This window comes from Sorghum bicolor, chromosome 1 (genome assembly GCF_000003195.3).
Source record: "Sorghum bicolor cultivar BTx623 chromosome 1, Sorghum_bicolor_NCBIv3, whole genome shotgun sequence".
NCBI lineage: Eukaryota > Viridiplantae > Streptophyta > Magnoliopsida > Poales > Poaceae > Sorghum > Sorghum bicolor.
The window spans coordinates 7,219,985-7,232,982 of NC_012870.2; the positions used below are offsets into that span (position 1 = coordinate 7,219,985).

General features: G+C 46.1%; 2 protein-coding genes across 3 annotated transcripts; one reads left to right on the forward strand and one right to left on the reverse strand.

Annotated features, from left to right (window-relative positions):
- Positions 1,027-9,097, forward strand: LOC8085956. The gene is made up of 10 exons (XM_002463850.2): positions 1,027-1,602; positions 3,535-3,799; positions 4,173-5,128; positions 5,213-5,636; positions 5,739-5,920; positions 6,625-6,781; positions 6,867-7,094; positions 7,193-7,543; positions 8,063-8,164; positions 8,262-9,097. Exons 1-10 carry the CDS (start codon positions 1,154-1,156, stop codon positions 8,490-8,492), a joined length of 3,345 nt encoding a protein of 1,114 aa, XP_002463895.2. The 5' UTR covers positions 1,027-1,153; the 3' UTR covers positions 8,493-9,097.
- Positions 11,087-12,797, reverse strand: LOC8085957. 2 transcript variants are annotated; one of them, XM_021458103.1, is made up of 4 exons: positions 12,632-12,797; positions 12,117-12,520; positions 11,826-11,990; positions 11,087-11,706 (listed from the first exon to the last, which is right to left on the reverse strand). In XM_021458103.1, exons 2-4 carry the CDS (start codon positions 12,438-12,440, stop codon positions 11,389-11,391), a joined length of 807 nt encoding a protein of 268 aa, XP_021313778.1. In that variant the 5' UTR covers positions 12,441-12,520; positions 12,632-12,797; the 3' UTR covers positions 11,087-11,388. The 2 variants fall into 2 exon arrangements, with proteins under 2 accessions (XP_021313778.1, XP_002466474.1); XM_002466429.2 differs by having other exon boundaries at positions 12,117-12,797.

Sequence of the window (12,998 nt, forward strand, 5' to 3'; positions counted from 1 at the left end):
GCCCGGGCCCAATGACCTTCGGGCCGGGCCGGGCTAGGGCCGGGCCAAAATGACGGGCTTCGGGCCGTGCTCACGGGCTCGGGCTGCATGCCCAGGTATATCCCTATTTCATTTTGCAAATAGTTTAGGACCAAAATATTTTGGACATGTTTACTTCCAAAATGCAAAATAGCAAAAAATTTTGCATTTGACCTAAAATATTTTGGAACTGGCCTTGTTTACTTCCCCAAATATTTTGCAAAATGTTCCAGATTCTCCGTCACATCGAATTGTACGGCACATGCATGAAGCATTAAATATAGGTAAAAAAGATAACTAATTACACAGTTTGCATGTAATTTGTGACGAATCTTTTGAGCCTAGTTAGTCTATAATTGAATAATAATTATTAAATAAAACCAAAAGTGTTACTGTTCATATTTTGCAAATTTTTTGCAAAGGCCGTAAAAAAGCAAAAACTTTTTAAAATTTCCCGTCATATCAAATCTTATGACACATGTATGGAGTATTAAATATAGATGAAAACAAAAACTAATTGCACAGTTTTTACAACTAAACAAGGCCTAAACAAGGCCTCAGTGTCAACAGCGTGGAGCCCAGCCCTACGAGTGGGCTTGGCAGTCTGGCCCAGTCAGTTTGCTCGGCCCGTATCGATGCACAGTGGTGAAGCTAGAGTAAATTAAATGAAAGTGTATTTAGTTTGTGCGGGTATAGACATTTTTCGTGGAGTTGTATATATGATAAAATTTTAAATCTAATCAATGTTTTTATAATTTGGTTCGCCCCTAGTTACAATGTAGGCTCGCCCCTGTCGACGCATCCTTATAAAAAAACAAAAAACAATCTAGTGAAACGCGCGTCCCAAGTCTGAAGAAAAAAAAAGTCTGAAGGCTGCGCAAGAGCGAACCCGCCAGGCTCGGCTTCGTGGTTCGTCTTCCCCTTCTCGGGCTCCGCGTCGGCGCGTCCCATCACGCGCTCCTCTCTTTTTTTTTCCCTTTCTTTTTATTACAAACAAAAACTTTTTAATTCCCACCTCCGTTTCTCTGTCTCTCTCTCCTGCTCGTCCTCCCTCCCCCCCTTTCTCTCGCCCGTACGAAACCCTAGGCTCCGCCGCCCAAAACCTCGCCGCCGCGCCGCCGTCGGGCGGCGCCCCATGGCCCCGGCCTTCTCCGTCCCTGACGCAGAAGACCTCCCGGCCCGCAGATCCGACGCCTCCGACGTCGCAGGCAACGTTTGGGACCTCGCGACCCTCCCCACGCCCCCCGCCGGCGGCGGCCGCGAGATATACATCTACCGCAACACGTTCAACCTCGTCCCGCGCTCCATCGGCGGCGGAGCCGGCGGCCTCAGGTCGCTCAAGTTCTTCGGCAACGATGTGGAGGTGCTACCCGCGGATGCCGGGGGCGAGCTGGACGGGCTCGAGAGCCTCCAGGTCAAGGTGTCCGCGCCCAGGGTCTCAGGGGCGCCGCTCCGTCGGATGCAGGCTCTCAAGGAGCTTGAGCTCTCAATGGTGCCGCCCAGGCCGTCCTCGTGCTCCATACTGGCGGAGGTTGCCGGGCTCAAGTGCCTTACGAAGCTCACCATTTGCCACTTCTCAATAAGGTATGTGCAAAACCACAAATTCGATTCCCCGTGCTTGCCGGGTTTTTTTTTTCGTTTTCAAGCTTAAATGTGGTTGCTTTATTGTGTTCTCAGCTGTCCCCCCCCCCCCCCCCCTACTAATTATTCATCAATTCAATTCAATTAAGTAGTATGACGGTAGGGGAAATGGTGTGCGTGACTAAGCTTGGATGGGTAACCATGATTAGTAATGCCTGTTCGTTTTAGGCTGAATTTCTCTGTGCTAGGTAGGTACTGGTAACCGTGATTTCTTTTGTCAAGTGTTAATTTAGGTTGACCAAATGTTGTTGTGTTGTGTATATGTTTTTTTTTTGCTTCTGTCATGAATTAATTCCATTTGTTTACTGTTCAATTCATCACAGTACAGAATTACTGAATTGTGGATAGCTGCTATTTGTATTTCAAATACACTAGAATGCATGTGCATTATTTATTGTGCTTCATTGCTTCAGTGGTGGTGCTTTCAAACATAGCACATTCATTGCTTCTGTGACGGTTGCTTTCCGTGGAATAACCATATCTTTCCTTGTTGCTGAAAATATAATGGCAGCCATGTGCCATGTGCAACCTTTAAATTGCTGAATCACTGTTAGGGTCATCAAGAGTTTCATCCATCTGTGGGATGTGGACATGGGTTCTCTTAGTTTCTGGAGTGTAAATACTGATGTGCTGATGTTTCAGATCAGTTGGGTACAACTTTTAGGCTTTTAGCCAGGGTGTGTTTTCTTCTTCTTTTTTGTGTGTGTGTTTGGGGGGGGGGGGGGGGGGCAGGACAGGGATGTCCATGTGTTTTGGTTCAGGGACAGATAGAATGAACCGTCCCCAAGAGAGACTATTCCCCTAAGACGTCATACCTCAAAAACAGAGGTACCAACCAGTTCCCTATCGATGCTGTTCTACTCTGTTACGGCATCCTTCCTTCCTGCCTCGCGCCGTTCTTCCTCTGTGCACGCCATTGGCGGGCCAGCCGCGCGCCACCCACATGCTACCCTGCACACATGCACGCCACCACATGTCCCCACCACTGACAACAGCGCAGGGACAAATGCAGCAGGCAAAGCCGCACTGGCGAGGGAGGGTGGCCTCTGTGGTAGCCACGCCACCGCGCTGGTGAGGGAGCGCAGCTGGGCCATGCGGAGCTGCCTCACTAAGCAGGGCAGGCAGCGGTGGGCACAGATGCTGCTCTGGCTATGTATTTGCTCTTGTCTTTTTTATATGAATGTGCTATGTTTTGGTAGAGGAAAGGAGGAAGAAATGGAAAAAATGAGTAGCACACGTGGGCCCACCTTGACGGTTGCGAACGGAGGCAAAACGGCTATCCACCCTATCCTTTTTCGTCCCTCATGCCAAACACAAAACATGGTTGATTCCTTCCTACAACCAGACATGGAGATGAGATCATCCCATCCCAGAAAACTGTGGCGACACCATTCTCGTGCTGTCCCACCTCATCCCAAAACAAATCAGGCCATTTAGGCAACACCTTTACTAAATGAGCACCAGTGCTATGTGCTTTGAACACAATGGTAGAATCACTTTTGCTAAACTTTTGATTCTGTGATGCATTATACTTACATGTAGTTTCTCACACTTTTTTTGTTGGAACCAGGTCTTGTTGAGGTTTTCCTCTTTTTTCATTCTAGTGCCATTTTGTGATATCTTCAGTTAAACTTTGGTCATTTATGAATATTTCGAATGAATACATGAAAATATTATAGGTAAATTACTTCCACTGCATTAAAGTTTTATTTGGTTACAAATCAGTGGACATAGCTGATGTCTTTGGGGACCGTGATTGTGTCAGATATGTGCTGCTTTAATGATTGGAGTACTTGACTGAATTGCCTTGTTGTATGAGCTACTCTATTGAGTTTTGACTGATTGTTACCCTTGTCACAAACTCACAATGTACAGGTACCTCCCTCCTGAGATTGGTTCCCTCAGGAAGCTCCAAGAGCTTGACCTCTCATTCAACAAACTGAAGAACTTGCCTAACTGTATAATTGAGTTGAGTGCGCTGAAGTTCCTCAAAGTGACCAATAATAAGTTGGTGGATGTACCCTCTGGAATCTCCTCTTTGAGGTGTCTTGAAAGCCTTGACTTATCAAACAACAGATTGACTTCTCTTGGTTCAGTTAAACTTATTTCTATGCTTACGCTGCAGTATTTAAACCTTCAGGTATTTTCTCTATCTACTGCGTCTTTTCTCATGAGTAAAATTACATGTTTCTTCTTTATTTGCTATATTCTAATTGTTGTAACATCTATTCCACTGTCTATACTAGTGTTTCTGCTATATTTGTTTTATGTGGTTCAATATAGCAATATGTATCCATTTAAATGTGTTGAAAATTTAAGGGCAGATGTGTTAGAGGAGGTATTTAGCCCAAAACTAAAGCATGTGTTGATTTTATGGGGAGCAGGAGGGGTCACTTGTTTTGTGCTAATGATGTTATACTTATTACTCGTTGGTGCTATTTATTTTATATCATGGATGCTGTTTTTATAAATTTATAAATACCATACATTGACATTTTGTTTTCTGTTTCAAGTTTAATAGGCTCTCCCATTCCTATGTAATTCCTTCATGGATATGCTGTGATATGAGGGGAAACGTTGAAAATGCTATGAAGGGTTGCAAGCTGAAGTACACAGGTGTAGCGGACATGAGTAGTTTAGCAGAATCTACTACATCAAGTCGTGCTTGCGACAGTTCCCTTTTATGCTTACAACCAGAAGCTTCCCCGAATTTGAAACACCATGCCCCACAGAAAATGAAGAAGGGCTGGAGGAGGCGGGATTGCCTGCAACAACAAGCTCGCCAGGAGCGTTTGGAGTCAAGCAGGAGCAAGCTCAATGAAAAATATATAGATGAAATGGCTGTGACCATGGCTGAAGATGAATGCCCTTCTAGTTTGCCTGATATGGAAAACAAGCTAGGCATCAGAACAATTGACGAAGAAACTTCAGTACAGGATTCGTTGAAAGAAACGAGTTCTATATCTGAAGATGTATCTTCAATAGTTGATGATGATTTGGATGGGCTTACAAAGGATAGTGGCATGATGGTACAGGATCACTATGACGAGGAGAAACCTGAATTCAATATGAGAGGTTACGATGATGACAATTCTTGTATCAGTGGGGAGCCTGCTTGTTTCAGTAGAGGCAGGATCTGCAGCATTGAAAATGAACTAGATGATACTGCTTCATCTGCCCATGATGTTGGTGAGATTACTCGTGACAATCCTTCAGCAACATCCAAGTGTGCTTTAAAATCTAAAAGGCACCCTGATATGGACAGCAATCCTAAACCAAGCAAATGCCCTCGACCAATTGATGAACGCTCAAAACTTTCATATAAATACAGTGTGGAATCATTTTGCAGCATAGATGACCATCTACCAGATGGTTTTTATGACGCAGGCCGAGATATGCCCTTCATGTCATTAGATGAGTATGAGAGGAGTCTTGGGCTGTATGCACGGGAGGTTATTCTCTTGGACAGGTTAGTGCCCATTCCTATCCATATGGGGCTGTCTACATTCTTTTTCCATGCTGTATGTTTTAATATTCTTTTTGTTTTTCTTAGAGAACAAGATGAAGAATTGGATACAATTGCCTCTTCAGCACAATTGCTGCTATCTAGTTTGACAAGGCCAAGCTCTTTTGAAATGGAGGAAGATGCAGGCAATGATTTACTGAGGGCTTCAGTGCTCGCTTTGTTTGTTTCTGACTGCTTTGGTGGTTGTGACCGAAGTGCTTCTCTTGGGAGAACACGGAGAGCTATTGTTAGCTTGAGGAAGGAGCAGCCTTTTGTTTGTACTTGTTCTGCTGGGAACTTAGGCGACAACAATGATGCTTCTAAGCAGACAAATACTCTTTCTGGGCACTTTGATTTTACTGGTCTGTGTAACAGATCAATACATCTCATCAAGGAAAGAAGAAATTCGGGTATTGTACCTATAGGTGCACTGCAATTTGGTGTTTGTAGGCACCGAGCTGTCCTAATGAAGGTAGTAACCCTGTTTCCTGTGCCAGCTTCCATTCTGTATTTGTACTTTGACATTCTGTATTTGCACTTTGAAGTTTGAACACTGTAACCATATGCTTTGCAGTATTTGTGCGACCGGGCAGACCCTCCAATTCCTTGTGAGCTTGTGAGGGGCCATCTTGACTATACACCTCATGCTTGGAACGTTGTTCCTGTTAGAAAAGGGAATGGCTGGGTAAGGATGATTTTTGATGCTTGTTACCCCACCAACATAAAGGAAGAGACAGATCCAGAGTACTTTTGCAGGTGAGCAGCTTGTGATATTATATTCCTATATTCTTTGTAAGTAGAAATCGTTGTAACTTCCCTTGTGTTCCATTCTTTTTGGCTGTTGTATTTACATGGAGAGCACCTGCAATAAGAACTGCACCATGCTTGCCCTATCTCATGGTCAATATTGCGTTAGCACTGTTTCGGCGTATGCTAATATTGTGTCTGCCATAAAGAATGGCCTACAAAATGCCACATCACAGATTTCTAAAACAGCTAATTTCCAGTTTTTAGGTTCTGTTTATATCATATTCTGAAAAGAACAGCATTGTAGAACATTGTATTGTATTTGACTATTTGCTACCTTTTGTATGGTCCATGATGCTGCCAACAAGTTGTCAGTCCTATCTTTACAAATTTTCACCTGTGCAGGTTTTCGTTTTCCTGTACAATTTTCAGTTAGAAAATTTATAAAAGCTAAGAAAATATCATCACTTTGTGGCAGGCACTAAGCCCATTTTTATATTTTCAAGATTTGGTTGTTGCTGGTAGATACTCTTTTAATCCTTTATTATTTTGTTCACCTGATGGTAGGGGATCTTGTCTGCTGATCTAGCACATTAGTCTTGCTGTTTCAGGGAGGCGCTGACACAAGTATTACATGCTACATACAATTTCTTTCTGAATCCAAGATCATCATCTTATGTTTGACTGATCCATTTATCTCTGTGCTGTTTCAGGTATGTACCGCTCAGTCGACTTCAAATTGCACTCGATGATGAGGGCTATACTCCTCGGTGTTCCTTCCCATCAGTCTCATCATGCAAAGAAATTGAAGTTACAGCTTCTAGTTCTGTCTATCACTGTAAAATTGGTGCTGTTGATGCTGCTGCAAAGGTTTTTGTTCTTTCACCTGTTATTCTTTGTGCCTTCTGTGTGGTATTCTTTTGGGTGTATGTACTTGACTTTGTTGCAATTGCAGATACGATATCTGGATACTCGCAGTGCCTCAAATGATGAAGTTAAACTTTTTGAATACAAGCTTCTGGGAGAAGTAAGAATGCTGGGTGCGTTAAGGAAGCACAGATCCATAGTGAACATATATGGACACCAACTTTCATCTAAATGGGTTCAAGTCGAAGGTGATAAAGAATATAGGATATTGCAGTCTATAATTTTAATGGAATATGTAAATGGAGGTTCCCTTAAGGTAAAAATCATTTATCATGTTTATGAATTTCTCCTGTATTGTTTCAACATCAATTCAGATGTTCATTTTTGGTACCGGACCTGTTAATTTCTCATCAGGGATATTTGACAAAGCTACTGAAGGAGGGCAAGAAGTGTGTCCCCATTGATCTGGCAGTTTACATTGCTCGGGAAGTTGCTTGTGCATTGTTGGAGATGCACAAGAAGCTAGTTATTCACAGGGACATAAAAAGTGAGAATGTTTTGGTTGATCTGGATTCCAAGAGGAATGCTGGTACACCGATTGTCAAACTCTCTGATTTTGACAGATCCGTTCCTTTGCATTCTTTATCCCATACATGCTGTATATCTCACCTTGGTACACACCCTCCCAATGTTTGTGTTGGAACACCTTGTTGGATGGCTCCAGAGATTGTTAAGGCCATGCATGAAAAACACCACTATGGACTGGTAAGAATTTGTTAGATAATTATGGTTTCGTTGTTTATATTGATTATATTTGTACAGTTATTGTGCATGCTTGTTGGTGAGTTTGGTGGTTATTTTGTTCTCAGCAACCTGCATTGTGAAATATTATATGGTTTATTGAGTTATACACCAATGTTTTGAATGTGACTTCTATTTGAAATATGTTCTGATCTGGGAATCAATTACCTTGCAGTATCAAATTTAGTCCTGATCTTGTGGAGACATATTCACACTTCAAACATTACTCTGACCTTAAATAAACATTACTTTGACCACTATAACTAGCATGCAACCTGTGTGAATGCATGTCCGTTGGATTCACATTGCAAATCCACTTTAATTTTAGTAAATTGAGATCCATTTGAACTGAAGAACTGTGTTAGTATTAATACTTAGCCCCCTGGGTATGTACAGTGTACAAAACTATTTGATCAAACATCTACAGATCTACCCCGTCAACCAAATCCCCAAGTTGGCTGATTAGATGTTTCTTGGATGCAGGAAGTAGATATCTGGTCATTTGGATGTTTTTTATTGGAGATGCTTACGCTTGGCACGCCTTACCAGGGACTTCCTGACTCTGAAATATATGATATGATACTGGTAAGACCCCTTCATATCAGAAGCAAATTGCTGTTTTTTAGTTGTTCTAGTGGTTACATATCAATATATAACCATCTTCCTAATCCTGTCTCTTCAGAGGAAGAAACAGAGGCCAAGGCTAAGTCAGGAATTAGAAGCATTCTGGACAATGGATGAGCCAGCTACGAGGCTGAAGCTAGGGATCACATCTGATGCTCATGCAGATAAGATGAGACATCTGGTAGATCTCTTCTACCAGTGTACCAGAGGACATGCATCCAAGCGGCCCAAAGCTGAGCAAATTTACAACTCACTGTGCTCCTTGCCCACATGTTATGACATGAGGTGAACATTTGGATACTGTATGATGCGAAACTTGGTGGTGAAGTCGTGACCGACATTGGGAAAGCACAGGGGAAGGTCAAGGCAGGTGGTATCTGCAGGCATGACATCTGGCCAGTCTCAGGTTTGATGCTCTAACCTGACCTTTTCATTGCTCTCAGCGAGTTGGTCTTGAGGTGCAGCCTGGCAGAACACGAGAAGTGGGACCAAGGCTAGCGGCTTTGGTTGCCAGAGCTCCTCCCGAGTTAGCCAGAGCTCCTCCTGAGTTGGTCAGTTTTGTAGCGGCACGGCATCTGGGTCCACTTGTAGTAGTTGTCATCTGGTCATGTGTGTAACCCCATCCCCCCTTTTTCCCCTTTTCATTGTTGCCATCATCACTTGATGGGGGGTTTAAGTTATCAATTTAGGTCATTGGTGCCCCAAGGCATTTGTCTGCTAGACCGCTGCATTGGCTTCTGTACGTGTATTGTATTATTTATTTTTATTCTTTTATTTAGAGAAAAATTGAGTCAGTCGGCGACTGTCGTCCGTGTACTTGTAACATTTGATTGATGACATTTGAGTGTATCTTAGCGAGGTTATTTATGCTGATTTCACCAGCCTTTTTGTGCATGAGATGAGCTCCTCGGAAACCTGTATCGTGTACCATTCTCTCCAGTCAGAGACTGCCAAACAATTTGACAGCCTGTGGTTCATCGTCTTGTGTGCAGTAATACGCGTGTCGTGATAACATTGCCACTGTTCGTCGTATTTAAACCGTTGCCCTTGGCATCTTCCAAAGGTAAACGCTTCCTTTGGAAGGTGCATGTGCTGGGCTATGCTGGATCTCCTGCTGATTCTTGTAGCATGCTGCACGGATCTGGTAGTATTACTCTGGCCTATCAACCTTGCTGCATATTTTTGTTTGGTTGGTTGATTATTTTTAAGCAACGCCACTCGGATATGTTTGACTATCCCTGCATGCGTCTCTGAACTGAATGGACTAGCCTCTGCACTTGTACAGTAGCTCTACTTCCTCCAAAGAAACCGTTTTTAAAAGTCTGGGGGTTTTGGATTCTCGAGACGGAATTTGTTTGCGGGCGAGGACAGGGCGGGGGCGCGCAGTTAATTCCCGCGGCGGCAGCGCAAGGCCACGTTCGCCTCTTCCGCGCGACGCGCCGCGCCGTGCATGTGCTGCCCCCGCGTTTGACTCGGCGCCGATTGGCAGTTCGCCGGCCTCGGAATCGGATCCCCTTTCGCGCCTCGCCGGGTCAGCGACAGGGCGCGGATTTGTTTACGTACGGGCGCCACCTTGACCGGCAGCCGTCCCCATGTGACCCCCAACCGGCCCGGTCTCTCATCTCTGGCTCTCTGCCCGCCGATCCGTCCGTCCGTCTATATAAGCTACGGCGGGGTGGCGGCCATGTGGTGTGTTGAGCTGCCGCGCCATGGGGGGCCATAAGCGAGCTCTGTGCACGGCGGATGGACCCGACCGGAGCCCGGAGGAATGGTGTGAGTTGAGTGCCCAAGAGAAAGAGTGAAGCTGCCAGCATGATCTAACAACGGCATTGCTCCTCCGTGTAGCGCCCTGTGCTTGCTTTTGCTTGTCTCCATGGAGAAGACAGCGGCAAAGCTTAGCTTTGCTTCGCTTAGCTTGCTGGCTTTTCGTATGGGCTGGCGGCGGGTTGCTGCGTGAAGCTTGCAAGTGATGGTTAGATCATGCTGTGACAGTTTCACTCTTTCCCTTTGGGCACATCGTCCATCGGAAGTGCAGACACTCACAACCAACACGGCAATCAGGTGCGCTGCCTCTCTCTCTCTCTCTCTCTCGCTCTCCCTCTGTCAAATACTGCCAGTTGCCACTCTCTGCAATCAGCAAGCTTGTGTACTTCTTTCATCTACGATTGTACTCTGCAACCATGAATGTTTCTTAACAGGGAAAATGGCAAAGATTAACCAAAGATGCTTAGCGCTTGCAATGATGTTGCCACTCGTCTGATCCCATGAACCTACGTTATTGCAATGATGTTTGTTGGCATATTGATGGACTCTCGTATGGTTTTTGGAGGGATTTTTTTTTTCACATAGGCAACAAAAAGGTTCTGCATTCAATTATCCTTCACAGAGGAGTTGAGTACAACTCAACTGATTTGGGATGGGTGCATCTCAACCACCCAGGTTTTTTTTTTTTTTTTTTTTTCAATTTCAGCGGCGGCGGCTGCTGTTGATTTGTTGTAAGAGAAGAACAATGTTTCCTCGTTGAAAAGTAGTGCTGATAAGTTCAAGTGAACAGTAGGTTAGATCTTGTTTTTACTTTTTATAATTATCATTCATGGTGTGACAGAGAGCTTCGTCACCTCCGCCAAGGGCATGTTTGCTTTGACTCCATGCATCATTGCCAAGCGCTACAGCTGCTCCGAGGCGTCCAAAAATGTCCAATTATGAATGCCTGGGGACAGGATGCATGCCTGGCTGCAAATTTGGGAGGGCAAGCAAACATGCCCCGACTGCTTTTGCTTCCCAATCGCACACCTCATGAAGTATAGGATCACAGAAACCATAGGATTAGAACTGAATGTCACTTGTCCTAAAGAGATTAACAAACTAGATAAGCTTCTAATATAGGAGAAAGAACAATACTGGAATTAAAAGAGAGGTAGCCACAAAGGAGGTTGAATCTCCCAGCCAAAAGAATATACGGAGTTATGTAGGATTTCACTATTCGTTGTTCCAACTTCCAAAGGGCTGCACATATGAGTATATGACAGATTCATATTAGAATTCCGTTCTAATCCTACAAAATTCCTTCACGAATCCGTCGTTCCAAAAGGAACCGAGCAAGCCTACAACCGCCAAACCACATCGCGTGATTTGTGTTTCTTGGACTACAGAGTGTCCACGACAAGTTTCAGCTTGCCGCTGCTTCACGATGACTCCAGCTTATTCTGCTTCAGAAACTCCAGGTCCTTGAGCTGCCGCTGCTGCACTTCCTTGGACACGGTCCTCCCGTCCCGCTTCCTCTCGCCGGAGGCCACCTGCTTGGCCATGGACGCCACCATCCTCTCCACCGCCGGCCTCCCGACGGAAGGGAAGACCGCGTTCAGGATCGTCCGGAGCAGCTTCTCGTCCTCTTCCTCCACCATGTCCTGCCCGAAGCAGCACACGTAGATGGCTTCGAGCGCCTTCTCCGCCCGCGTTTCCATCGGTATCTGCGGTGCTGGAGCCTTCAGCTTCGCCCTTTTCTGCATCAATCATCACACACAATTCATCTTCTCTGATTCTAGCATACGCCGTTGCAATGCAGATAGTATAGAATAATAATGTTAGATCGTCACCAAGATCAGAAAGCTCTTAACATTACCTCCCTTGCCGCCCTCATCATGTCGATGAACGTCTCCTCCTCGAACTCGATATCGTTGGAGATGCGGAGACGCGCCACGCCTTCCAAGATCTCCTCTGTTTTGAGCAGCCCGGCGCCAATGGCGGCCAGCCAGCAGCAGAGCAGAACGTAGAAGGGATCTCCTGGCTGCGGAACGACGCGACGAAAATATTTTATCGTTCCAGTCAGAAGCTGTGCCTCAGCGGTGTACCAACCACTCAACCAGCAACTATAGAAAGACAATAACCAGAGCAGAGCAAAGGCGAAAGGTACCTTCCCGCGGCGCTGGTTGAAGTCGTAGAAGGCCTTGGAGTCCATGACGGTGCACTTCTTGCTGACGCGGCGGCGGAACTCGGCGAAGTCGATGATGTCGCCGCCGACGCCGCCCTCGTCGCTGAGGATGCGCGCGACGAGGCCCACGATGGGGAGGGCGCCGATGAGCCGCCCCGCGATGGCCCCCGGCGAGTTGGGGTTCGGCTCCATGTACGCCACCACGGCTCCGTACCGCCGGCGCCGGCCGTGAGCCGCGGGCCGGCGGTGGCACGGGAGCAACGGGGCCGTCAGAGCGAGCTTGTGGGCGACGGGTAGCGCCCTCATGCCCGCGCGCCGATGGGGTTTACGTGGGGGTGCTGGGACGCCTTGCGTACTCGCGGTGGCCGCGCCGTGGCGTGGCTTATCTGCTCATGGACGTCGAGCCTGTTTAGAGCTTGGATTCTGGACTCTGAAACTCTGAAAGGAGGGCGGCGGCTGTGGCAACCGCGTCAGCCCTGCCGGCGTTCGTGCCTCACCGAGTGGCACTTTCCGGTGCCCGCGCCTCGAATCGACGGGGTTGCGGTCTTGCCGACTGCCGAGCACCTCGCACCCTTGCCTCGCCGTCCGGCACCCTTGCGCGGACTGGGGAGTGACGATGAATGGGGATAGGTGGGTCGATAGGATAGGACAGGGGTTGCTGAGACGGGATTGAGTTGATGATAAACGCAGGCTAACTGGACTTGGGCTGCATTCTTGTTGATGGGCTACAACACAAGTGGTTTGTGTTAGTCCTCTCCTCGATTTTGGGGCGCATTTCAGCTCAGCCGCTAAAAATTGCTGATTCGATTTTAAATCCATTATACCTCCTAAACTCGTCGAAGTCTAGTTTTTCTTTCTAAACTC

Bases quoted from the DNA above. Each gene is read 5' to 3' on its own strand.
- LOC8085957 (XM_021458103.1), bottom strand. From the start codon at position 12,440: ATGAGGGCGCTACCCGTCGCCCACAAGCTCGCTCTGACGGCCCCGTTG. The intron at 11,991-12,116 runs GTACCTTTCGCC...GTCGTTCCGCAG, and splicing joins TCAACCAGCGCCGCGGGAAG to CCAGGAGATCCCTTCTACGT. The intron at 11,707-11,825 runs GTAATGTTAAGA...TGATTGATGCAG, and splicing joins TGATGAGGGCGGCAAGGGAG to AAAAGGGCGAAGCTGAAGGC.
- LOC8085956 (XM_002463850.2), top strand. From the start codon at position 1,154: ATGGCCCCGGCCTTCTCCGTCCCTGACGCAGAAGACCTCCCGGCCCGC. The intron at 7,095-7,192 runs GTAAAAATCATT...ATTTCTCATCAG, and splicing joins TAAATGGAGGTTCCCTTAAG to GGATATTTGACAAAGCTACT. The intron at 8,165-8,261 runs GTAAGACCCCTT...CTGTCTCTTCAG, and splicing joins AAATATATGATATGATACTG to AGGAAGAAACAGAGGCCAAG.